This window comes from Perca flavescens, chromosome 13, assembly GCF_004354835.1.
Source record: "Perca flavescens isolate YP-PL-M2 chromosome 13, PFLA_1.0, whole genome shotgun sequence".
Taxonomy (NCBI): domain Eukaryota; kingdom Metazoa; phylum Chordata; class Actinopteri; order Perciformes; family Percidae; genus Perca; species Perca flavescens.
In genome coordinates, this window is record NC_041343.1 from 6,425,382 (window position 1) to 6,452,169 (window position 26,788).

General features: G+C 39.4%; 3 protein-coding genes across 3 annotated transcripts; all 3 read left to right on the top strand.

Moving 5' to 3' along the window:
* The first annotated feature begins 957 nt into the window (after nucleotides 1-957).
* On the top strand, nucleotides 958-4,810 carry mmp30 (matrix metallopeptidase 30). The gene is made up of 10 exons (XM_028595855.1): nucleotides 958-1,224; nucleotides 1,770-2,017; nucleotides 2,891-3,039; nucleotides 3,118-3,243; nucleotides 3,340-3,501; nucleotides 3,634-3,787; nucleotides 3,940-4,070; nucleotides 4,209-4,368; nucleotides 4,457-4,560; nucleotides 4,648-4,810. The coding sequence occupies exons 1-10, from the start codon at nucleotides 1,117-1,119 to the stop codon at nucleotides 4,749-4,751; spliced, it is 1,446 nt and encodes a 481-aa protein (XP_028451656.1). The 5' UTR covers nucleotides 958-1,116; the 3' UTR covers nucleotides 4,752-4,810.
* An 854-nt stretch (nucleotides 4,811-5,664) lies between these two features.
* On the top strand, nucleotides 5,665-13,985 carry acat1 (acetyl-CoA acetyltransferase 1). Its single transcript, XM_028595416.1, has 12 exons — nucleotides 5,665-5,795; nucleotides 6,418-6,465; nucleotides 6,557-6,674; nucleotides 6,799-6,894; nucleotides 7,443-7,543; nucleotides 7,935-8,078; nucleotides 8,666-8,816; nucleotides 8,901-8,996; nucleotides 9,411-9,524; nucleotides 10,610-10,674; nucleotides 12,208-12,365; nucleotides 13,604-13,985. Exons 1-12 carry the CDS (start codon nucleotides 5,745-5,747, stop codon nucleotides 13,722-13,724), a joined length of 1,263 nt encoding a protein of 420 aa, XP_028451217.1. The 5' UTR covers nucleotides 5,665-5,744; the 3' UTR covers nucleotides 13,725-13,985.
* A 4,865-nt stretch (nucleotides 13,986-18,850) lies between these two features.
* tmprss2 (transmembrane serine protease 2) lies at nucleotides 18,851-25,430 on the top strand. Its single transcript, XM_028595860.1, has 14 exons — nucleotides 18,851-18,937; nucleotides 19,240-19,296; nucleotides 19,526-19,718; nucleotides 21,488-21,580; nucleotides 21,706-21,822; nucleotides 21,925-22,054; nucleotides 22,797-22,913; nucleotides 23,052-23,092; nucleotides 23,308-23,476; nucleotides 23,613-23,785; nucleotides 23,901-23,996; nucleotides 24,702-24,844; nucleotides 24,961-25,113; nucleotides 25,318-25,430. The coding sequence occupies exons 1-14, from the start codon at nucleotides 18,851-18,853 to the stop codon at nucleotides 25,324-25,326; spliced, it is 1,578 nt and encodes a 525-aa protein (XP_028451661.1). The 3' UTR covers nucleotides 25,327-25,430.
* Nucleotides 25,431-26,788: the final 1,358 nt, after the last annotated feature.

Below are 26,788 nucleotides of genomic sequence, written 5' to 3' on the forward strand. Positions count from 1 at the left end.
GTCCATAGCATTGGGCCTATTACTGCTGGTTATATTGCTGCTGTGCTTTACTGTATATCTGCAATCTAATGATATTGGTAACCTTTTATAATAACCATCAATAATAAATGGTAAGTTGATAGTTCAACTTGTTTACTGTTTTCATTGTATGTGAACATTCTTTTCTGAGAGGGTTGAATCTATACAATGAACACACAAAAAAAACCATTTCTATAAAATCAGCATCAGGTGTTTAATGTTGATAAATACAGTAAGCTCACAAACATCCACCACAAATGCAGTGAGCAGGCTCAGGGTCACGATATATAAAAGAACAGGAAGCTCATTGCTTGCAAAAAAATGGAAATATGTATTAAGAGTCACTTTTGATAAACTGATAATCAGACTGTGGTTAGATGCTGTAGGAGTCTACACTAGGCCTGTTGCCTTTTAGTTGAAGTGAAGAATGTTTTTTCTTTTTTTTTCTTTTTTCAATTATTCAATTTTTTTCCAATTGTTAATGCTGCTCTAAATGTTTGATATTTGCCCCACATGGATATACAATTTCAAAGAAAGGGTGACAGGACATTGCATTTTGCTCCCCAGATCTTTAATTCTGCATTTTCATAATTTAACAGGTTATAAGCAAACAACTAATAAGTAAAGAACTCAAAGGGGAAAACTAGCTATGCTCTCAAAACGTTTTTTTGCGAGTAAGACAAATCTGTACAAGTGAGGGGATGAGCAAAAAGGAACAGTAGTAAAACAATACAGTTGAGTCTCCAACAACTTCATGAAACAGGCCTGATCTTCTGATCTACATCATGTTCATGCAAGTTCTTTAGCTGTTGACCTCACCTTACCTCTTCCTCCCCCGACTCCCTCTCCTATCACTGCACTTCATCTCTCCCCTGATGTTCTAAACAAGCCTGTTCAAACATTTGCAGGAATGTTTTATTGCCCCATCTAGATCTTCCTGTGCTCTTTATCCCCCAACCAAAACACTGAAATTGACTGTTTCAGGAAATAACCAACTAGTGCGTTCCAACTCTACGTCTGAGCAGAACCTGAGAGGAAGAAAAAGTAAAATAGACGGAGTTATTCCTTCTTTTTCTCTGCAGTAGACAAAAAGGAATCATGGAAGGTGCGCTGGCTGTTAAAACGGTGACAATTGTTGTGATCGTAGCGCTCTGTGGAGCGGTGCCCACCACTTCACCCAGTCAAGAAGAGCTCTCGGAAGCCCAGGTAATCATGAGGGGTTCTAAATGTTCAAATACTGCACTGTTTGTTGGAGTTATTTAACCTGTCAATATTAAGGAGGTGATTCTGTAAGATCAATGCTCTTTCAAAATTGTCAAACAATAAAGTTAAACCTTTATTAAATGTATCATTAAAAAGTAAAAATGTACTTCCCATTTTCAGAAATATGAATATCCTACTAAAGGCATTTAAAGTCAGCTTTACAGCCTGACATTTGTTTGAACAACTGCCTGTGCTACACATCACACCAGACAGAATTTTTAAATGATTATTGTGGTTAACAGAAATATTTTCCGTGATGAACAATTTCAACCAGCAAATAAGCGACGACAGATTGTCAGGGCAGATTAACTATGTATAGGGTATATTTTCAGATTTACTGGAAATATAAGAGTAAGTGATTATATTGTATATCTATATCTATCTAAGTTCAAGAAGTCCGAGCAGTTCAAGAAGTAAGTTAGAATTATTTTATTATATTAAAAAAAAAGTTAACTTAACAGGGTCCCTCCTGTTTCTTCTGTGTCCAGGTCTATCTGTCTCAGTTTTTCTCTGAAGTGGGAGTCAGTGCCCCCAACAGCGTGTGGCGCAGCTCTCTAGATTCCTTCGAAGGCACTCTCAGAAAAATGCAGGAGTATTTTGGCCTAGAGGTGTCGGGGCAGTTGGACGCCAGCACCCTGGAAGTGATGGCTCGCCCCCGCTGTGGTTTCACAGACGTGAGCGCATATGGCCACTTTGACGGTCGACCAAAGTGGAACAAGGCTGTGGTTACATACAGGTACTATACTAGTTCTCCATGTCAGAAAAGAGAGCAACAAGTCTCTGCAAGCCCTTCATCCAAACATAAAGCATGGGGCAGGCTGTAGCTCAGGCTGTAGGGACTTGGCTTGGGAACCGGAGGGTTCAAGCCCCGGACCGACCAGGTATGGAGTGAGGACTGGTAGTTGGAGAGGTGCCAGTTCACCTCCTGGGTCACTGCTTAGATGCCCTTGAGCGAGGCACCAAAGCCTTAACTTCTCAGGGTGCTGTGCTGCAGCGACCCATCATTCTGACATCTCTCCACATTTAATGCATGTGTGCGCGTGTGTGTGGTAGAATTTGTGTATGTGTTAAGTTGAGACAGACGTCGTTCGGGTCAGTGTCCAACAAAACAGCAGTAGGTCATAACTTGTCTCAGGCAGAGTAGTAGTTCAACTCATAACAGTAACACGTAACAGCTGAATGATAAGACAGTGCTGCCATCCTACCAAAGTCAGGGGAGGAATTTAACACATAACACGCACACACACACACACACACACACATACCCACACACACACACACACACACACACACACACACACACACACACACACACACACAGGCTCTACTGCAGTATTGTCAGGCTGACATGGTTTTCAGTCTGTGCTCAGGTGTTTGGGTTCAGGATTTAGGTAAGCACATGATAGTCAAAACTACACTGCGGTTAAAGTGCATTGGTAATCCTTATTCTCTGTAAATCCCAAAAATAACAACATAATGAAAACCAGAATATTCCCAAAGAGACACATAAAGTACATTATTATTGTTATTAATATTATTATTATAATAATAATTATTAAAGCTCCTGTTAAGAGATTTGTAAACCATTTTCACTCTCACACCGCCGTAGGATAATTGACTACACACCAGACCTGAGTCAAAGGGATGTGGATGCCGCCATAGCCAAGGCTCTGAAACTCTACAGTGACGTCATTCCTCTGGATTTTAAGCACATCCCCAGCGGCACAGCTGACATCATGATCACGTTCAAGGCTCAAGGTAATGCAGTGCCTTCAGTGCCTTTGAGAAAATGTCGGATCTAGTGTTGACTATATATTCTTCTCCTCTCAAAACCAGACCATGGAGATTTTTCTCCATTCGATGGGAAGAACGGAGTCTTGGCCCATGCATTCGCCCCTGGAGAGGGCATTGGTGGTGACACCCATTTTGATGAAGATGAAAACTGGACTCTAACTGCAGCAGGTGCTGACATAAAGGAAACATTGCTATTTAGGTGATGTTATGCTTCAGCTGATTATGTAGGCTACCCACTGTAACTTTATAAGTGTGTATCTGCAGGAGCCAACCTGTTCTTGGTGGCAGCCCATGAGTTTGGTCATGCACTGGGGTTGGCCCACTCTAAGGTCCAGACAGCCCTGTTGTATCCCACCTACCAGTATGTGAACACAGAGGGCTATGTGCTACCAGATGATGACCGACAGGGAGTACAGGCTATCTACGGTGAGAGCCCAACTAATTCAAAGACCGATTTCTGCAACTTATGAGGGTGTTATATTTTGGAAACAGAGCACTTTTCATGAAACGAAACTCAATCTTTACCAGTATCATTTCTTGGTGTTTTGCCTCTCAAAGGAGTCAGAGCAGCATCAGCTCAACCAACGACTAAACCTAGACCTGAACCAAATCCTAAACCCACATCAGAACCTACTCCAGATAGGTGCAACAGGAACCTGGTTTTTGATGCTGCAACCTCGATTCAGAGCAGTCTCTACTTCTTCAAGGATGGGTAAGACATTTATGTTTGATTTTGTCATTTGAGTTTCACAAAAAAAAACATGCTACTCCATTAGATAGAGCTGTTATTTTCTGTAAGTTTTTTTTTTCTCTCAGTATGTGACCACTGTCAGCTTTTCATGGAATATTGTGTTTCTTTGTCAGATATTTCTGGATGAGGAGAAGCTCCTGGGGCGGCATCAGAATGAAGAAAATACAGTCTGTCTGGCCTGGAATCAGCAAAGTTGATGCTGCTTACGAGAATACAAAAAGCAATACTGTCATTTTATTTGAAGGTACAAAATTAAGTTGGTAGTTAATAATCCACAAATGATTTTTTTTTTCGTTCTTTTTTTGGTGAATTAAAATGACTAAAAGTTTTAAATAAATGCTGGGACCAGTTGGGAAGATAACTCTACCTTTTCACGTCACAGGGAATCATTATTGGGGGATCAGAGGAAACACTGTCCTACCTGGTTATCCCAAACCTCTCAGCGACTTTGGCTTCCCTCCATCTGTCATCAAGGTAGATGCTGCCGTCCATGTGTCAATCACAAGCAAAACCCTCCTCTTTGTGAATAACAGATACTGGAGGTGAGTAATGTCGATAGCCATGAACATCTAGGATCAGTCCTGACAGATACCACATGTTGATGAACACCTCTCCATTCTCCTCATATAGCTACAATGAAAGGATGGGCAGAATGGATGATGGGTACCCAAAATTAATTAGCGTTGAGTTCCCTGGGATTGGCTTAAGAGTGGATGCTGCTTTTGAGAACCAAGGTAGGTAACAGTCAAAGGTTAGTCCCTTCACAGTAACATTATCATTACTAGTTTGGGAAGATACCAATGATGCATCCCCCCTTCCAGGTAACCTGTACTTTTCATATGGATCCACCCAGACTGAGTACCACTACACACGGAGAAGAGTGATTCGCAATCTGTTAAACCATGACTGGATGGATTGCAACTAAAGAAACACAGACCAAAAATACGCACACACAGACACGCAATCAAGCATGCACGCACGCACACACGCACACACACACACACACACACCAATACCAGCTAACTAATCTGGAGTAGGTTGAAGAGGCTTTTCTGTAGAAATCTGCATGGGAATACATAGAAATAGCCTACACTATGAAATAGTATAATAATCCTGTAGGCAAAAACTACTTGTTATTTAGACACTGTGTTTTATTGTATGCATTGCACAATTAAACATGATTTAATAAATCTTTAAAAGCTATAACATCAATGCTTGAGTTTGTGAATTACGATAAATTAAACAAGGGAAATCTGGAATCTCTGGTATTTTGTATGAACCAGATAGGCCTACTGTTACAGTTTGTGGTGTGAACCCAGGTGAGTTGAATAGGGGATTATTTATCTTTCCTGCATAATCTCAGAAGGAAAAACAATCACACATGGCTACTTAACTTTACAAGAGCACATAGGCAGCAGGAGCTGATGAAAGATAGAGGATGCCATTTCTTTATACAATGGTTTTACTATCTATTGAGATGCTTACATAATGTAGCCATTAGGCTACATTTAAAACCCCCAAAAGGAAGACATTGACTTTTGACACAGTAGAGTAGACAGATTGAATGCAGTAAATTGTGCGCACAGTTCAGTCATTGAAGGCAAAAAAAAAAGAATCCCGCCTAATTTATCCACTTGCAGATCGCACCACCATCATAAAAAATAAATAAAAATGTTGTGTTAATGCTGAAAGTTATTTTGAAGATAAATATCTGATGCAGTCATACGGATGCATTTCATGTAGCCCGCTGTGTTGCGATGTCACTGGTAAAACTACAATAACCACAATGCCTATCCAACGATGACGTCGGGGAAACACACCCCTTACTGTGATTGGATGATATTTTCATCCCTTCTCTGAAGGTGAAGTCGGTCCCAGTGAAGTGAGTCAGTGGACACAAGTCATCTCCTCGTCCAACATGTCTTCCAGTGGACTTTTAACCATGCGCGCTCAAATTTGTAAACGCCTGGTAAGTCAGGGTGTGTAAAATAATGTGTTTGGGTTTGTCTGTTGTATTAGTATATTGCATATGAATGCTGTAGCAAGTGTGGCTGGCTGTAAACACAAGGCCCTGGTTAACTTCCGAGTAACGTTAGCGTAGCTAACCTTTGTGTGTATGTATGCGTCCTTGACTGAAACACCTGATCACTTGTCCAGGTTGCTCGAGCGTCTCATATCACTGGCTACGGTTTTTACAACGGTGCAACCGCAAACTGCTTTAACAAAATAAAGATGCAAACAATGACAGTAGCAACAGTAACGTTAGCTAGCTGAACTGACCAATATAAAAGCCAAAATAGTGTCTTGCTAACGGTTGACAGTTAGAAGTTTGAATGACACGAGACTTAACTTAAGCTTTAAATTGCTATTTTAGCTCGTGTTTCGTCATTTAACTTGGCTAATACCTGCTTGTGAGTGCCCTTGTTGTTAGCATAGCTAATTTATGTCTCATGCTTCTCTGCTTGATGAATTGAATTGTATCAAGGCGCTTGAGGTTGAACAGCGGACTTGATTAGAAAGACAGATTAGAATTGGGACATCTCATCATATATGGAAGATGATTTATCCCTATCATTGTCCTGCCATTGTAGGCTCACAAGTACCTCTCAAGAACCTACACATCTCGCCCTTCACTCAATGTAAGTACAGTAACTGACTATTTAAATTCTCATCCCAATTCAATGTGTGGACTGCGCACTATAATGCAGACTTTTAATTGCATGGTTTCAGGAAGTCGTCATTGTCAGTGCAGTCCGCACTCCAATAGGCTCCTTCAGAGGCAGCCTGGCAGCAGTGCCAGCCACCAAACTGGGCTCCATTGCCATCAAGGGAGCCATAGACAAAGCAGGTATGTGCAGGCATGGCTAAGCCGATACACCATGTAACACATTACCTGAGTGTTACATGAGTAGGTGGATAGTTGGATCAAAGAGAAGAAGGCTGTGTATATTTAGTGAGTTTCTTTTTTTTAGGAATTGCTCCTGAAGAGGTAAAGGAAGTCTACATGGGCAATGTGCTTCAAGCAGGAGAAGGACAGGCCCCCACAAGACAAGCCTTGCTTGGAGCAGGTATGACCACACTAGCTTATTTTTTACCCTTATTTCAAAAATATTTGCATTGCACCAAAATATTGATGTCCAAAAACCAGCTGTGCATGTGCTGTCATGACAAATCAGAAATGATTGTACATAAAGCAGGATTGTCATTTCCTTACCCTTTAAAGTTAACTGTGAGAAGCTAATTGGTCTTGTTCATGTATACATTCAGAAACTGAAATCCGCACATCAGCATGACCAAGGCTACAATATACAAAAACCAAAAGCCTGCATCTCCAAGGTGACACAGCTTAGAGAGACCTCCTTATATCATCAATGATATGAAAAGTTACAGGAAGGCTGGAAACATGTGAAAACATAACAGAAACATAACAGCTATGATTGACAGTTCTGTTTTTTTTTTTTTTTATCATGCACAGATCACTGTGAAATAATATACTACCATTGTCAAATATACAGCTCTCCTGTGCCAGACTGACACACAAAAGCATAGCTTGGGGTGGGTTAATGATTTTAGTTGTTTCTGTTTTTGCAAATATGTCTGATTTTATCTTTATCAGGCTTGACCCTCGGCACTCCAGCAACAACAATCAACAAAGTCTGTGCGTCCGGGATGAAGTCCATCATGATGGCAGCTCAAAGTCTAATGTGTGGACACCAGGTAGCCAAAGCATTAAATATACGGTCTCTCTAATGCTTGCTCAAGTACAAAGAAAACTATAAAACATGGAAGATAATGAAAAACAGATCATGGAAAACTTTTATTGTGACCAAAAACAAGCTTTGTTTTACCTAAGATTTTTGGTAACTTGCAAGCTAACACAGTATGGTCACCATAGACTACACATCTTTCAGTTCTTTAATATAATGGCTGTACAGTAATTCCCAAATCCTGGGAAACACAGTAAGATTTAGAAGAAGTGACCTTTATAAGTTTATACACATCCAACACTCAGGGTACACGTATAGCAGGAATTGTGGTTCAGTGCGAGACAAACCATAAACAGTAGTTGTCACTACTTTTTTGTGTATGGCTGTGCGTGTGATTTAAGGATGTGATGGTGGCAGGAGGCATGGAGAGCATGTCCAACGTACCTTATGTGATGACCAGAGACACCCCAACCTACGGAGGAGTGAGGATGGAAGACCTCATTGTCAAGGACGGGCTCACTGATGTCTACAACAAATTCCACATGGTAACTAATCAACCTACTGTTAAATATTACTTTGTTAAATTTTCTAGTCGTAGAGATAACGTTGGAATGCATTTGAAAATATTAAGTCGGCATAAAGTATTTGTAGTAAAATAGTTGCTTCTGTAATTGGATGCATTTGTGGTCAAAAAGTAAGAGTTGGGTTTAGACCCAGTGCAGGAGGTGATCATGAAAGCCAATGGAAAATAGTCTAAAAGCTTTCTGAGTTTTAATTTTATGTTATTTAAAGTATTTGATATGGAAGCATTGTTCAAAACTATTTTTTTACACTTAAAAAAAAGTTATTTACATTTATCTAGATGTTTGCATTTACTTTGAAATGTTTACAAGGAGAAGAGTACATTTTTAATCAATTGTTATATATTTTAAAAAGTAAATTGATAATGTAGCCTATCAAACATTAGCATTTAGCTGAAACTGCAATGTGTGTGGAACAAAATGTGTATTTAAGAAATCTGTCATTTCATGCATTGTATGTTTACAGAGCTTGAGGTGGAAGAGGACCTATAAATCCATCATATTTATATTTGATCTGTTTTCTGTTGCATTTGTCTTACTGTCTTTAACAGGGCAACTGTGCGGAAAACACAGCCAAGAACAGCAACATCACCAGAGAGGAGCAGGATGCCTACGCCATCAGCTCGTACAGCCGCAGCAAAGCAGCATACGAGTCTGGCTTGCTGGCCAAGGAGATTGTACCAGTCAGCATTCCCCAGAAAGGTACAGCAAGTTTGTTTCAGGCCAGTGACGTTGGTTATTTACTTTATGTAGCGCAACATATCTGACGTTGACGTGGTTTTGTAGGCAAACCTGATGTGGTCGTGTCCGAGGATGAAGAGTGGAGGAGGGTCGACTTCAGCAAAGTTCCCAAACTGAGAGCAGTGTTCCAGAAAGAGAATGGTAACGATGCAGTTGTCGGTACTTCCACTGATTCATGACCTGAGCTGGGGGAGGGGGGGGGCTATTAAGCCACTTTTTGTCCAACTAAACAGAAAACTTGTACTTTCATTCAGTTTCCACAGAGATTTTATTTACACTTTTCTTGCATCTTTTTAAATTTTCCTTACCTTTCATCCTGTAACAACTCATCATAGTAATAATAATAATAATACTACTGCTTGTTATTCAAGTTAACTTGAAAATTTAATCACTTGTCCATGTTCCCAGATGTCCTAAAAGTCCTACAAGTTCAACCCTAAGAACATTAGTTGTAGGCAAAAGTAACTCAATTAGGTACAAAACTAACATGCTTGTTCTAGGAAACTTATTTGTGTTTAATATACATTTTCTTCTGATTGGTCACTTGCTTTTTAGGCACGGTGACGGCAGCCAATGCCAGCACCCTGAACGATGGAGCTGCCGCTCTCGTTTTAATGACCGCAGATGCTGCAAAGAGACTCAACGTCACTCCACTGGCCAGGATTGTCTGTAAGATTTGCACACATAGCTTTACATAAATATTTTTTTCTACTACTATGGGCCAACAGTTAACATAGAAACAATTAGAGATACATTTAAATGACCTCTGTAAATGGTGCCCTGCTGGTGAGTTTTACAACTTGACCTATTTTCACTTAAGTACGGTGCAGTAAAGTGCAGATGTCCGTGATCTGCGTAACGACAGTACAGTGGGACGTTTGCCTTCAACAGAGCGACAGTAATAACCTAACATACCATCATTACTGAGTTTAAACTACATTCACGGTTATGTTTGCACTGAATAACGCATTCAATAAACAGAAACATAACTCTTGCAGCGCACATGAACAGATGCGCAATATTAGCTCACACATAAAATAGCACCCTCGTGAATTAGCCTGTTGCTAACGTACGTTCATAAATCCTGCATAACATCGTCCCATACCTACAGGACCTCAGACTTACGTATTGATGCACGCACAGAGTAGTGTCGACAAACTAAGTCCAATGAGGGGAGAAAGGAAAGTGTGATAGCGTTCCACTTTTAACGCTTTTTTCTCTCACTCAAAACCGCTGTGTCCAACGTTACTAGAAGGCAGAGCGAGCTACAACCGACAGGGAGAGAGAGAGAATGTATCACTACAGCCAATCAGCAGTCTGCTCAAAGCGATGGTCTTTTTCACAAATAGGTTGAACGTAAAGGGGGGAAAAGTAGTTTCCACTTAAGGAGCCCTATGTCCTGTCTTTGTGTCTTTGCTAGTTTAAGACCGACGCACTTGTCAATGTCCCGTCCAGCGCCCGCGACTAGGATCAGTGTGTTTGACCGGGGGTGACGACACACATCACGATGATATTGTCCATTGGCACAACCCTAGTGCTGTGCTTCACCGTAGTCTAACAATATGGCTAGATTATCTAAAGCCTGAATATAGGTCCAAGACACGTGGTTTGTGGAGAACAAAATCTCTAAAATTACAAATAGCTGTCTATTTGTCAAGTTTAGATAAACACACACACCTCATTTAACAGGACGTCTTTATTTGTTATAGTTTTGGTTAAATTGCTGGATTGATATGTTATATTTTTTTCCATAGCTTTTGCTGATGCTGCTGTTGCACCCATTGATTTTCCCATTGCTCCTGCATTTGCTGTACCAAAGGTGAGTGTGGCCATGTGATTGGTAGGTTGTTGTTTTTTTAGCCTGATCTGAGTCCTTAAATATAACTAGAACCTGGTTATACTCAGTCTGATCCAATACTTATGTCTACCTAAATATGTATCTGGCACAATTCATTGAAATAGATAATTCTATTTTTCATAAGCTGCTTGATTCAAAAACTAAATGGCCTGATTCTATTGCATTATTGTACACAAGTTGATAGGTTAAACTATTGATTCGAGTAAACTATTTAGACTATTGATTCAAAGTTTAACTGGGAGAATGCAACTTGTAAAAACAGACATGGTGCAATCTGCTCGAGAAGATGCATCACGCGGTTCTACATGTTTTTACAGAGTGATGTTTCTTTTACCTCATAACAATCCTGAGTACAGATCTGGGAGAGTGCAGATACGGGCCCCAGAGGGCACATAAACAAAGTGTGTGTGTGTGTGTGTGTGTGTGTGTGTGTGTGTGTGTGTGTGTGTGTGTGTGTGTGTGTGTGTGTGTGTAAGCGTGTGTGTGTGTGTAAGCGTGTGTGTGTGTGTAAGTGTGTGTGTGTAAGTGTGTGTGTAAGTGTGTGTGTGTGTGTGTGTGTGTGTAAGTGTGTAAGTGTGTGTAAGTGTGTGTGTGTGTAGCGTGTGTAAGTGTGTGTGTAAGCGTGTGTGTGTGTGTGTGTGTGTGTAAGCGTGTGTGTGTGTAAGCGTGTGTGTGTGTAAGCGTGTGTGTAAGCGTGTGTGTGTGTGTGTAAGCGTGTGTAAGTGTGTAAGCGTGTGTAAGTGTGTGTGTGTAAGCGTGTGTAAGTGTGTGTGTGTAAGCGTGTGTAAGTGTGTGTGTGTGTAAGCGTGTGTAAGTGTGTGTGTAAGCGTGTGTAAGTGTGTGTGTGTAAGCGTGTGTGTGTAAGCGTGTGTAAGCGTAAGCGTGTGTGTGTAAGCGTAAGCGTGTGTGTGTGTAAGCGTGTGTGTGTGTAAGCGTGTGTGTGTAAGCGCCGGTCAGCGTGGAATAAACCTGAGAAGCTGCTGCCTGAATGTTTTGTGAACTGATATTTGCTAATAAGAAAGAGAAATGATAGATAGCAGATTCATAAATGTGACCTTGTCACACTCATGCAGATATTGATCAACTTTATTTTACCGATCCATTATAAAAGGCCTGTATCGCCCTGATATGATCCTTAGGATCAGCTTGGGACATTTAGGCAATTAAGCCCTTTTTATTAAGCTGTTTTCAGGGATTATTATTATTATACCATTTGGTCATCCCAGAAAATATGGCAGGGCAGTGATCCTGGAAGTGTTTATATATTGATTGTGTGTTTTCCTCTTTTGTTTTTACTGTTTTTGTATATGTGTGTATTGTAGTTAAACACGCACTTTTTTTTTTAAAATTCAAGTTTAATTAATGTTATACGATATACTTAATATACATTTAAATTTTTAAGTTCAAAATACGAGCTTGAACCTGAACCATACTCAACTTTGCTTATGGATGCAGTTCTGTTAGAACATCCTAACCCTTGTCTGTGTCGGTCAGGTCCTGGCTGCAGCAGGGCTGAAGAAGGAGGACATCACCATGTGGGAGATCAACGAGGCCTTCAGCGTTGTCGTGCTAGCCAACATCAAGATGTTGGACATCGACCCTGCAAAAGTCAACGTCAACGGGGGAGCTGTGTCACTGGGACACCCCATCGGGTAAGCTGCTGAGAGGGACTTGGACAGACTGGCTGGTCATTGCTTTGTAAGAGATCTGGGATGTGACCTGGATAGAGAGTTTGTTTCTCTTTTTCTGACCGGTAGCCAACCCTAGTTAACTGATCGTTAACCGTCAAGCAGGCATCTGAGTCCCAGTTCAGTTATACTTTCCGCGTCTGCAAACGGTTGCGGATTTGTACTGGTCGCGCAGCTACCATGTTTCATGCATTGTTGTGGACACATGCAGCCACTTTCCAGGAACCACATACACATCTGTACGACCGACAAGTCCGCGGAAAATATGTCAATCGTAAGTCTGTCTCCACCACAGCCACCTGCGAGGTGGCCAACAGTCCTCATCAATGAGCACCTTCCAGCAGAGAGCCGCAAACTTGGCAGAAAGAAATAACTTAAAACGCAACTTGCTACTGCAAAGTTTGTGCTGGCACGTTAACTAGGAGTTCAGAAATGGATTGTATAACCTATTTTTATTTTAAAATGCAAAAACCTTTTTAATTTTTTGTTTTTAAATGGTAGTATTGATTGGTCAAAATCCTTATTGTCGGTTAACGGGTAAACAGTTATTCATTAACATTCTTACACCTGGAATGAAGAGAAAAGAAGAGTCGTACCACTTAGCTTTTACCAGGAAGAAATGTGCTGAGATGACGAACGAGGTGTGTCCTGTTTTCCAAACATTGAATCTGTTTATACCTCACCTCTTCCTTTCCTCTGTGATGTGGAAATAGATTTTTATTTTGCCAATTTTTAAATCTAATCAAGCAGAGAAGACCAAAGAATTGACTGTATCTGACAAAGCAGCTTAGGCAAATCCTATCCCAAAAAGTATTTGCTTCCAATAAGAATATTTACATTTGAGGCCCATATTCAAACCTATCCCAGAATACTATGGATATCATGTCAAATTGACAAGGTTGGCAGATATTTGAATGCTGCATCACTTCTCTTTTCACCTTAGTAGTTTCTTGGTTTTGCATTACTAATCAAGCATTTTTTGTTTGTATTTCCTTGAAGCGACAACATATCTTTTGTACTTTACCCAGATCATGAATGAACTCTACTGGCTGTATGTTTGCATAGGGCCAGCCCAGTTTAGCATTATTTGGCCATGGCTGGCTACAACAACAAACCTTTGACTTGACTTACTAATTTCAAAATAGCAATGTATACACAGAAAATGTTATGGATTACAACTTATTCTTTATGTCTCCTGTCAGGATGTCTGGGGCCAGAATTGTGGGCCACATGGTGCACAGCCTGAAGTCAGGCCAGTACGGGCTGGCAGGCATCTGCAACGGAGGTGGTGGAGCTTCATCCATTGTGATCCAGAAATTGTAGGAAACTTGATGGGAAACTTCTCTCTCCCTGGTACACTCTTTATTTCAAAGTGTTCACTACCTGTTGATACTAAATGATTAAGGCATCTGTAAACTCCCTTTTACTGTGAAGAATGCTTATGTTACAACTGTGGCCTTACTGAACAGTAATGTAGGGCTCATGACATCATGACTCATTTGTTTTGTGAAACCTATTGTGCAAAAAATGATATATTAATATTTAAATCTGAATTAAAATGGTTATAAATAGATTTTTATAAAACTGCTGTTGTGTCTCTGATTTTGTGTGACCAATAGTTGGAAGTTTCACAACAGGTGCATTGCTTTGGTTTTAATATTTTAAGTTTTATGCTCTAACACAGTGATTCCCAACCAGGGGTACTTGTACTTCTGCAGTTGCCAGTGGGTACTTGGAATGATTGTAGAGCAACTTATATATTTGAAAAAATAGAAAACATGATTTGATTAAAAGAATATATCAACATTAAGTCAACTGTAACGGCTATGTTAGTGGGTAAAAACGAGTTAGAAAGCGAGCACAGACGTTTAGCTAAAAGTAATGAATGAACGGTTCAAAAGATAAGCTTAATGTAATATAGAAATAACAGCTCAAAGTATAAAAAATAACTATAATAACTATCTACTTTTATATGATTAATAGTCTTACACTTATAACATACATTGGGAATTGATGAAGGGTTTCACAAGTAAATTTTACAAGGCTCTGGGGGCGCCTCAGACCATAAACGTTTGGGAACCACTTCTCCAAAAGGTTATTTTAAAGTAGTCTATCCACAACGTTTCACTTCTGGGATTGCTCTGTTGCCGCCGGAAATTCCATCAGATGTCCGTTACCTTCCTCTTTCTTTGTCGGCGTTCTAACCTCCGGTGTATTTGTGAGGACTATGGTTAACTGCTCCTCAGATCTCTGCAGGGTAAATCCAGACAGCTAGCTAGACTCTCTGTCCAATCTGAGTTTTCTGTTGCACGACTAAAACAACCTTTGAACGTACACGTGTTCCACCAAAACAAGTTCCTTCCCGAGGCTATTTTGCAGAGGGACTGTGGCTCCGTCCGTTACTTAGCACCGCCCAAGACAATTGTGATTGGTTTAAAGAAATGCCAATAAACCAGAGCACGTTTTTCTTCCATCCTGGAATGCTGCATGGACTGGAGACCCTCCTTTGCAGCGCTGTGGAGGAAAGTCTGGCAAAGTGAGACTAATTTTAAAGTAATTAAGAGTCTGCACTGACATTTTCTAGCTGGCCACTAGATGCTGCAGTTTTCCCTGTAATGTTGGGTGCACTGTCCATGTTGCAGAAGACGACAAGTCGGAGCTGAATGTAGCTGTGCTACATATTTCCTTCACACAGCAGGTTTGATGTACATTTGTTGCTGCTATATCTTAATAACTAGTATTATGTGGTTGAAGGGTTTAGTTAAGTTTTTACCAGCTGAGGGTTTGAGATGTCTTTAAAATGCATTTCTGCTGTTAATACAATGGGAGTGAATGACTACTTAAAACAATGCAGTTTTAGGATTGAATTCATCAAATGTGGGCACATAAATCTGAACTGTGCAAAAATTGAGCAGTAACTACTATAGGTAAGGGAAATAATATTTGTGTGTGATTAGGATTAACCGATCTTTTAAGATAATGAAGATAAACACCAAAAATATTATGTATTTCTTTAGGTAAATCTATTTTTACCTTAATACAGAGATCTTCAACAGGGGTCAGGACCTTTAAAGAGTTACTACACCCCCCCCAAGTTATTGCTTAATCATTTAAAATAAAAGTTTATTTTTTAAAGTTGAAATTTGAAAATTAGTCCAACAGTTTATTAGCAAATATATCAGCCTATTTTTTGGGGGGGGATTTATTTACACAACATTGATGACAGGCTACTGGCCTGTAGGTATGTATCCACAGATGCAGTTAAGCTTAAGGATTCACTGTGATTCATGTATGTTTAACATTAAAACATGATTTATAAATATGTCAATAATTAAAATGTTGCACCATTTTTAAGGTTTTCAGAAGTGGAGATGTTTTAATGTTGATATATCTTTTATGAAAATGTTTTATTTGTATTATTTGTTTTATTGGGTCTGTTTTAACTTTCTCTTTTATCTGCTGGTTTGGGTCCCTTAATTTGAAAAAACTAAGCATCGACTAAACAGCATTATTAAGAGCTGTGTCAAAATTGCAGGGTTCACTTTGTAGAGCTATGCCTTTTATACAGGGTAAGAGTCACAAGGAAGGCAAAAGCCATCCTTGCTGACCCGAGTCACCCCTTGTCCTGTGAATTTAGGCTGCTGCCATCTGGTCTCAGGTACCTGGTACCCAGGTGTAACACCAAGAGATGGAAAATAGCTCATTTGTACCTGTTGGCATTGGTCTCATTAATACCTTGATTTAATTTAATTTGAGCATCTGTCGGCTTGTCTAGACGAAATAAAGAAGTGGATGTCTACTAACTTCTTAAAATTAAATGAAAATAAAACGGAACTTATACTTTTTGGTCCTCCTAAAAGTAGCCTAAATCATATCCCTGAAGCGTTTACACTCTCTATACCTATAAATACTTGTGTGAAAAATCTTGGTGTTTCAATAGATAGTTCTTTGAAATTGGATAAACAAATTAACTCTGTTGTTAGTTCGTGTTTCTTTCATTTACGTATGCTGACTAAAGTTAAGCCGTTTCTATGTCCTCAAGCTTTTGAATGGGTGATACATGCATTTTTATCATCCCGACTGGACTACTGTAATGCTTTATATTACGGAATAAATTCTACAACTTTAACACGTCTTCAAATAGTCCAGAATGCGGCAGCGAGACTTTTAAAAGGCATTCGTAAATACGAACACATCACTCCAATTTTAGCTTCTCTTCACTGGTTGCCGGTTCGTTTTAGGGTCGATTTTAAAATTCTTTTATTTGTTTATAAGTGTCTTAACTATCAAGCTCCCCTCTATTTATCGGAGCTCCTAGAGCAATACACTCCTTCCAGGGATCTTAGGTCAGGGACACAGAAACTTTTATCCATACCACGGTACAGGTTAAAACACAGAGGTTATCGTGCCTTTGCCATTGCTGGCCCGACACTATGGAATAGCTTGCCCTTTCATATTTGCTCTGCTTCTGACTTGTCAGTTTTCAAGTCACTCTTGAAAACACACTTCTATTGAATTGCTTTTAATAGTGTTTAATTTGTTCTTAAATTTTTCTTGTTTTATCTGTCGTGTGATATTCTATTGCTCTGTAAAGCACATTGGTCAGCTTGTCTGTATAAATAGTGCTGTATAAATAAACTTTGACTTGACTTGACTTGACTTAATTTGTCCCGTTGGAGGATGGAATATGAATGTATGTTATGCTGTGTATGGAATGCTGTCTTTTGTTCTCTGCTGGATATAGAAAGAATTTCCCCATTTGGGGATAAGAAAGTTTACTTGATCTTGATCCTGATCTTGATGTGTAAAGGCTTTAGACCGCCCTACACGTTATTTTAGGCCCAGTGTAATATGCAACTACATTTTTTACATTACGTAGTAGGGGGTCCCTGCTCTGTCTCAATTACAGCTAAGGGGTCCTTGGTCTAAAAAAATCATTGAAGACCCCTGCCTTAATTGCTTAAAATTAGCCACCTGGGCCCCAGCAGGACCATATTATTGCATACTGATGTGATGGGAGATCTAGTGAGACCCTTAGTGTATACTTTTACTATTTGTGCTTGTGGCTTCTTAATATTCTGTTTGGGACGGGTTACCTACATTTGACCATTTTGCACAGCTGAGCTGAGTCTGATTTGTCTTATGTGCAAAATGTAGTCTCGCTCTAATTCTCAATTGGTACTTTGCCTGCCAGGGTCTTTTGAGTTTCTAACTCATTTTAGATCAATTTAATGATGCAGAAGTGTGTCAGTGTTGTATATTTATCCAAACAATGCATACCGGTAGAAATCCATCCCCCCATCATGCACTTTAAATGCAATATGTCAAAGCTGATGTCACTCAATAAGACATTATGTTTTTTAGTCTCAATAACTTGTCTTTCATTCCTGCCTGTTCCTGCCAGTTCCTGCCGCACTCATAGTTTGAGATAAATATTAACAGGGTCTGAAAGTCCTTAAGCCATCTGTATGTTTAACCTTACTCACCCATTTGTTTGGAGGTTACTGATTAAAAACACACCAGACGTTTTTGTAAGATGGACGGAAGATATGCGCAATGTCAGAACCAAGTATTTTATGCCTTTTCACTTGACTTAAATCTTAATTTGTTTTTTAAGGCCTTGTCTGAATGACGGCTGGTATGGTATGTCAAAAAAAGTGACTGCTTATCACGTGTTAACTCCTCTCGTTCCCCCTCAGTCACACTGTGATTATAACAGGAGTGACAGCTTAGCTTGCTGGAAAGCATTCATTGCCTAACATGTTTCATTGCTTGTTTTCTATTTCCACTTTTTTAAGAAATTGCCATTTGATTGTGGGACCTATGGAACATTTGAATTTCTGTGTTTTTAGTATGATATATGAAGTTGTAGTTAGAGCAGATTTTATATTAGCAACCACATTCTAATCAAGTTTTGTTATTGGATGTAATTTGAAGAGCAAGTTTGCAAGGTTTCGTGCAGCAAAATGAAATTTTTAAACACCACACTTGTACAGATGTTGTCACGAGTATGTACTTTTAGAGAGAGAGAGAGAGAGAGAGAGAGAGAGAGAGAGAGAGGCTGGTTTTGACAGGGGGCTGTAATTCTGGGTTCACAGTTACCATAAACCCATACAATAAGATACACAGGACCATGATGGATGTAAATCACAGTATATGTCACAGTATATGACACTGCTGAATTATATTCCTAAATTAGGTTTTCATGTCACACATCAATCGAAGGGCACTGCTAAATGAACACTTTAAATGAACACATTATTTTCACTTCATTCCCCTTATTTCAAAGCCTGGCTGCGGACAGAAGGTCATGAGTGCCGGCATTCATCAATGCCTACTTCTTGCCCGTGTCATTTTTAAAGTGTTGTAAAAAATTAAGTGACGCACAACTGGCTGGCTTGTGCACACAGTGGAAAAGGTGTGGTCATGGCCGTTGATTACATGGAAGAATGGGCAGAACACGAGGCAAAGAGAGAAAGAGGGAGCCGGAGAACGGACAGAATCAGAGTGCTGAAGGAATTTGCGTGAATTTCAAGGTAGGTGGAAATCTGTTAATAAATGTGTTTGTGAACTAAGTAAGTCAGCCTACTCAGGTAGCGTGTGAGCATTTTTGGCATTGTTATATATGAAATTTGGAACAGTTCTCAAATCAGTTTGCAGGTTGTTTGTTAAAAACCTGGAAGTTTGTTAATGTTTAGGGAAGTATTTCTGATGTTACTTCTTGTCACCCAAGTTTAATGAATGCAACTGTATAGTGACACGGTGTGTCCCGTACTGTACTTATGACTAGTACTTTTTTCATTTTTATAAACATGTTTTTTTTTTTGACTTTTTCCAGGTTCGACAGTCTCCCTTCACAGGCAGTGTAACCGGTTTCAATATGAATAAGAATCCGGTAAGTTGAAGTTCAAATTCACAGGAGAAGGCAACATTTCTAAATGTCTGGATTTTCATTGTTTATATATATTTTTTCCCTTTTGTAAACCGTTTATTCTTTATTTTACACCACTGCTTATAACATTTGCAAACGTGACAGGATATGTCGGAGTACAGCCATATCACAAGTTTACCTCGTGTTATCTATAGAAACTGTTTTTATTCCTATCTCTTTACTGTGCCTCCAGGTAAATGATCCCACCTATGACAACATGGGGTTTCAGCATGAGGAAGGGAGACCACATTCAAATGCCCCACAACAGGGTATATACCCTTTCCTCCCACAGGAGACCCGCAGCTATGTTGCTGTCAGTCCCGAAACCATCAATACCCACCACACTACGACACCTGGAACACCACATAACATAGGACAAAGGAAAGGTACAGTAATATTGTTCATGTTTTACCCGCAGCCTTTTGTGAAGTGATACCGTTTGGAATAAAAAGGTGGGGAAAGAAATCACTTCCAGTCAATCAGAAGGCATACATCCCCAATAAAAACATCTTATCTACTTTCATACAATCATTAACCTGTGTTTATTTTCACTTTCAAAACCAAACAAGTCTGTCTCACGTAAAGCTCTAACTTTTAACATAACAAACACAATTATTCCTTTTACAGATGAAAGGTTGATTTCATGAGCAATAAAACACACCCAGAGAGACTCTGCTGGTGCATTCTTACTTGGCCTGGTATGACCAGTGGTTTATGGCAGTTAAAATAGGTCATGTTAGAAACATTAGATAGGTATTACTGTGCCATAACATAAGATTGAGTTTGCTACTGTTTGCTACTTTATGACTCTTCTCTAGTTGTGCTGATGTTGTACTCTGTAATATTGTTCTACATTTACTGATCAGTACTATTATCTCAAAATCACAGTGGCTGTTCAGAAAAAGTTGCCTAGCCTTGCTTTGAATCAGTGATACTCTATTCGCTGAGATATATACAATAACTTTACCTCACAAATTTGCATATATAATAATTTTTATGCATCAGAATAAAAGTAGGGTAAACTAGTAAATAATTGGAGAAATAACTACTTGGAATATTTTTGCTTCACTCTCCATTACGGCCATGTTTCAAGTGCTTTATCACCGCATTGTTGACCTAATACAGAGGGCCTTCTATGGGGCTGTACGGATATTATTGGGGTGGGGACATCGGTAGAACCTTATGCTTTACTTTTTTGTGTACCTTTTTATTTTAATATGTAAATGGAACAATTATTTTCATAATATCTGCTTCATTTCAAATTCAAAAGTATGGCAAACACAGGGACAGTGGTGCCCTAAAGGTTAAGGAAGCAAGCTTGGGACCGGGAGGTTGCTGGTTCAGTCCCCAGACCGAAAGGATAAATCCTGGGTGGGGAAAGTGAAAGAGCAGCGGTTTTCCCTTCCTCATTACCACCGCTGAGGTGCCCTTGAGCAAGGCCCTTAACCCCAACCGCTCCAGTGGAGCTGGTCATTGGCCAGCAGATCAGACTGTGGTTGTACTGGGCAGCTTCCAGGTGTGAATGTGCAACTGTGTGAATGTGATAAGTCGTCGTTGCAAATGAGAATTAGTTCTCAATCGACTTACCTGGATAAATAAAGGTAAAATCAAAAAAGTAATAAGCTGAAATAAAATATAAATCTTGGTGAGAAAAATGTCAAAGACCATCCTCTGCTCCTCTAAAGATATACCATCTCTTTAGCAATAAGAAACAACAGCTTGTTATGAGGCAACTTTGATTACTACTCTTTCTTACCATCTTTACATACTGTTTTTAAGTAGTATAGAAGTTTTTATAGTTTTGAAGCATAAAGATATTTATGTAAAGTTATAGAACAATATAATAGCTTTCAAACAAGACCAAATAAGTATTGACACAGGATGTGTTGAAACCAGCTCCCCGTTTTAGTCATATTTGAATTTTTAATAAACATAATGCAGCTAAAAGTAGCGCAACTCTGTTAGTTATGTGTTTTAAGACTTGTTTACTGTATCTTAGTTCCACAGTAGGTTTTGTTTTCTGTCAGATCTGCAGTACGTTATCTGCTAAGCCTGTCTGCGTGTATTTGTATTCAAATGTTGAAGAGCATGCAGTTCGTATTTTATTTTTACCTAATAAGTTTTATCACAACTATATTTTTGTCTTGCCTTGCAGGAATAAAGAAATGTCAGTGGAAATATATACTGTGTGCATCTCTGTGTGTGCTTCTCATCCTGGCGATGGCCAGCCTCTTGCTCTGGTACTTCTGTAAGTTCATTCAAAGATCTTTGTAGCTGCTTGAAATTATTTTTGTCATGAATTTGGTAGGATGATCATCTTGGCAGATTCCTGTGTGCTGTATACTGAGTGTGTGCGTGTGTGTGTGTTTACAGTATACTACCAGTGTTTACTGGGGAAGTCGTGTAGAAGTGGTGGGAAGTGTTTAAGCTCGTCCCAGTGGTGCGATGGTGTACAGGACTGTTCTCACGGAGAGGATGAATCTCAGTGCTGTAAGACATTAAAACTACCACATACACACTGTGTGTGCCCTTTGTGCGTCACATCAGTGAACTTCATGGTGGCTGAATAGCATTGTCCTCTCTGGTTCACAGTTCGCCTCCACGGGAGCAACTTCCTGCTGGAAACCTACTCATCTGATAGCCAGACGTGGATGCCGGTGTGTGCTGAAAACTGGGACAACAACTATGGGAGAGCTGTGTGTGAGCACATAGGGTACAAGAGGTGCTGATTGTCTTTTTTTCTTACCGTTGTTAAATCCCCGTTCGGCAGAGTCTAACTGCTCTATAAAAGTAAAAAAAAATACTGCATGACTATAATGAGCAAGCATATTGCAGCTGGTACCCCATGCTCAAATATCGAGTATTCGGTCCCATGGATGGATGAATTGCTTTAACTGTATTGATTAATTTAGTAAGAGAATAAGGAATTATGCAGATTGTCATAACCTCTCCCTTCGGCCATGACAAAAATGAGAGATGCACACGTTTAAATGATTAAACAAAGTCATTTATTAAACAGAAGTAATTCATTTACAAAGGAACTCATGTCAGTGAGATCAGTAGTGTAAGGTATGCATGTATGACAATGTGGCGTGTGTGCATGTTGTATAACGTACAAAATGAGCAAAAGAGAACCAAGGATAAACAGAGGATGCCACTTAAAACAGGGGAGGCGGGGGGTGGGTACCTGCCAGAGAGAGAGAGAGAGAGAGAGAGAGAGAGAGAGGAGCCAAAACATACTTTATTTACCTAGCCCATTCCACAATCAACCAATTCACCACACAGACACAGCTGACTACTAGCAGAGTCGTCACAAGATTTTTATACACAGATTTTGTTATAGCTGTAGTCAGAGAGGAACCTCCATCATATCAAATTTCGGCGACTTGACTGGCTGGCATTCTGAAGTGTTTTTTGGATCTTACCTCACTGATCACATGTCTCTCCGTGTGTCCATCCCACAGACAGGATTATGTGTCCTACACCCAAACCAGTGCAGGTTCTTTGGCCTCCAGGGGATACATGAAGCTGAAGGCTGAAAGTAGCCATGGATCACGTATACAGTCACAGCTCACTTACAGGTACATGTATACCACCCCACCTATCACTGCATAATAACTTTATACACAGTACAGCAGTGATTACATTCCCATTGGGAACTGAATCAAGTTTTGTTTCTTTCATTTTCGTTAAAATTTCTGTCGTCCTTTCCTTTGCAGCCAAAGTTGCTCAGCCAGAGCAGTCAAACTTCATTGTATTGGTATGATATTACTTTAACTGAGACATAATTACACCACTGAAATGTTCATCCATTTAAGTGATATGTACAAAGCTCTTGTCTTAAAAATAATGGGATTTAGCCAGCTAATCTGGATAAAGGGGCCAAATATCTACTTTAATGCACCTGAATTGAACTTTTCTTTCTATAACTCCTGAAAAGAAGAGTTATATTAAACTAATTTCCTCCCAACCCAGAATGTGGAGTGAGTTCAGCAGCCCCCAGTGCTCGTATTGTGGGTGGTACGGCGGCAGTAAAAGGGGCCTGGCCGTGGCAGGTCAGTCTCCAGATTCAGTATCAACACACATGTGGAGGCTCCATTATCAGCCCTTACTGGATCCTATCTGCTGCACACTGCTTTGAAACGTGAGTCTTTACACCAGTAAGGGCCCTTCATGCCATTTGCTAAGTTTGTACATTGTTTTTACTGTCTCTTAATAGACATTCAGGAAAGAATGTGACATTTGTTTTCTCTATGTTTGACTATAATTTCTCATGACAGGCACTCACATCCTGGACTCTGGAGGGTGTACTATGGTGATGTGAGCTTGTTTCAGATGAGCTTGGGCTCCGGCAAAACAGTTAGCAAAATTATCAGTCATGACAAATTCGACAAACGCACTAATGACCATGACATTGCTCTCCTAAAGCTCGATACACCTCTGACATTTACAAGTAAGTACTTGCCAGCAAAAGTCATATTTCATTAACTGAATAATGATTTGAACTGCCAGTTCATTTCTGCATTGATAATAGAAACACTTTGAGCCCATATATGTTTATGTCTCAGGAACAGTGAAGCCTGTGTGCCTCCCCAACATTGGCTTGGGCCTCTCTGCTGGACATCAAGCATGGATCACAGGATGGGGAGCCTTGCGCTCATCTGGTGAGCCAAACGCAAAGTGTATATGTCCAACTTTCAACAAGTCCTCCAAACCATACGACTATGTGGGTTGTTTATTCCAGAGAATGTAAAGGTTGCATTTTTTAACTCAACGCTTGCATTTTGTTTTTTTACGTTGTGAAACAGTTGCAGTTTGGTTATGTTTAGGCACAAAAACTACTTAGTTAATTTCAGTTTGGGTTAAAATCAGATGTTACTTCACTTTAGGTTACACATGTGAAGTTGAACATGACATGACTCCATTTGTTCCGTAAAGTAAAAAAGCCTGCTGTTTACTTTTAAATGGGACACACAAACCCTGTTCTCCTGGGTGAAAGTCCTGTGTTTGTTTGACCCATCCACCACCCTAAACTACCTCCTCATGATCAACTTGGTGCTCTTATACTGTGTCACCTCACTTCCTGCTTTGCTCTCATCATAATTACTACAGCCACTAGAAGGCGCCGCCATTAGAAATGTAAAGATGAGTTGTAATTTGCTGTCTGCAGAGGACACTCTCCCAACTATTTCATGTGTAGTCGAATGCAGAATATGAAATGTGCCTCTTACTGTAGATTATTGTCCAATCGTTCGGGGGTCACCTGCTTTTTCAAGGCTTAAAGTCCAAGTAGGAGAACAGTGTTTTTTAAAGCTTGACCGAGCTAACTGTTGGTGTGCAATCGTTAAAATATTCCATCCCCTGGACAGGACCATCCCCTGACATACTAAATCAGGCCCAGGTGACCGTTTACAGCAGAGAGATCTGTAACAGACCTGAGGTGTTAAATGGAGAAATCAGTGAGACCATGATCTGTGCCGGAAAACTGCAGGGAGGAGTCGACGCATGTCAAGTTAGTCTGAATTTGTTCTCTACACACACATGCGCACACACGCACACACACACGCGCGCACACACACACACACATACACACTAATCTGAGACATGTATTCCTCCTGTGTGCTGCAGGGCGACAGTGGAGGGCCCCTGGTGGTCAAGGAGGGAGATGTATGGTGGCTGGCAGGGGACACTAGCTGGGGAATTGGATGTGCTTTGAGGAACAAGCCAGGAGTCTACGGCAATGTTACCTACTTTATCCACTGGGTATATGAACAAATGCAGGTACAGTATGTTATTGCAATAGAGATTATTAGAGTAATTATCTGTATTCTGTAGAAATGGGATTCTAATTTCCCAAATGCATTGTTGTTCTCTTTCACAGTTGAAAGTTATTTTCAGCTTTCTGAGTAATAAAAAACACTAATAATGACTAATTGTTCACAGGTTCACATTTTTAATTCTATCTTTTTTTTTTTATCTCCACAGAACGAGTGACAGAGTTCTCCGTAAACCTTAACTCAAAACTCCGTCACTAATCAGCAGTACTTACTTTATCACACACTTTGCACTTTGAATCTGAAGCTCTGAGGAAACGTAATCATGGGGAAGATATAAAAAACAAAAAGATTGTACAAATTTAAACTGATGTATGATTTCATTTTTTTATATTCTTGTTATTAATACAGATTGAATGTTTGTATTTGACCAAAATCAAGCTATTTATTTGTTTTAATAAAACACATTTTGCACAAAGAACTTTGTTTCCGTTTGACATTGTGTGACAAATGTCCTGTAGAGATAGTCAGAGAACATATTAAATAACTACTGCTTCCAATATCAAGAACTGTCACACTAAGTCTTTTAACACAGTTATGACCGGATGTTATTCATCTTTTATGCTCGTCATATTTACAGACTATGACATGGGCATGCCTTCCTAGGTTGTTATCAGTATTGTAAAATTGTATTTTATTCTGCAATATAGGTGGGTCACTGTGTTGTTGTGGGATGTGTAGTTAAAGGTTATATGCTGACACACACAACCTTTGAGAAAGGTATATCCTTAAACTATTTCCTCATTCGGTTTAAAGAAAACTATTTAGGTCCATTGTATTTTTTACTTTTTGTCACTGACTTGACAGCATGTGAAATGTACAACAGTACAGTGGTCTGACCAGTCTACTAAAAGGTCCCACATCACATTAAGTTCTTGCCAGAGCTTTTAGGTTGTACCAATCTCTAATTCAAAGGTGTTTGAGCTCAGTCACCTTTCATGGCTCCTACATTTTGGAATTTTTTCCTTCTGGATGTTTGGACACACTGTAAAAGAAATTGTAATTTTACTGAATCAGTTGTTTTCATTTTTAAAAAAATTCTTGTGTTTCAAAAAAACACAAAAATATAAAAAAGACTGAATTTAAATATTCATCGTGAAAAGAATAAATACCATTGCAAATGTATCAACATTTCACAAATATTTATCTTATTTCATAGATTTAACTATTAAATTCCAGTTCAATACTGTAAATTATTAGATTATAGATAAAATTTGTTATATCATACATTCAACATTAATAAGGCAAAAAATACAAACTACAACTACACAAGCTACAAACTATATTTTAATTGTGAAAAATTCTGTGTTTTTACAAAAACATGATATTTTTTTCAATTATTATTATATTGTTTTCATTATTAAAAACGACAGTGATGAACAATATCATTGGCATCACTTTTAGAGAGATTTGATGAATGATAGAAACACTGTCAGCCAATCAAAATCCATCTGAGTTTACAACATGACACAGCAGAGAGAGACACTGTGAAGAGATTTGATCCACACAGGTGGTCAGTGGCGTGTCGTGACTTTTCCACTGTATTTTTAAACATCAAAACTTTGAAAGTATTTTTCATGAAAGTATTTCATTGACTTCCTAACCAACAGACCTCAGTCTGT

Bases quoted from the DNA above. Each gene is read 5' to 3' on its own strand.
- mmp30 (XM_028595855.1), top strand. From the start codon at position 1,117: ATGGAAGGTGCGCTGGCTGTTAAAACGGTGACAATTGTTGTGATCGTA. The intron at 2,018-2,890 runs GTACTATACTAG...ACACCGCCGTAG, and splicing joins AAGGCTGTGGTTACATACAG to GATAATTGACTACACACCAG. The intron at 3,040-3,117 runs GTAATGCAGTGC...TCTCAAAACCAG, and splicing joins GATCACGTTCAAGGCTCAAG to ACCATGGAGATTTTTCTCCA.
- acat1 (XM_028595416.1), top strand. From the start codon at position 5,745: ATGTCTTCCAGTGGACTTTTAACCATGCGCGCTCAAATTTGTAAACGC. The intron at 6,466-6,556 runs GTAAGTACAGTA...GCATGGTTTCAG, and splicing joins CATCTCGCCCTTCACTCAAT to GAAGTCGTCATTGTCAGTGC. The intron at 12,366-13,603 runs GTAAGCTGCTGA...GTCTCCTGTCAG, and splicing joins TCACTGGGACACCCCATCGG to GATGTCTGGGGCCAGAATTG.
- tmprss2 (XM_028595860.1), top strand. From the start codon at position 18,851: ATGGGCAGAACACGAGGCAAAGAGAGAAAGAGGGAGCCGGAGAACGGA. The intron at 19,719-21,487 runs GTACAGTAATAT...CTTGCCTTGCAG, and splicing joins TAACATAGGACAAAGGAAAG to GAATAAAGAAATGTCAGTGG. The intron at 23,997-24,701 runs GTGAGCCAAACG...TCCCCTGGACAG, and splicing joins GGGAGCCTTGCGCTCATCTG to GACCATCCCCTGACATACTA.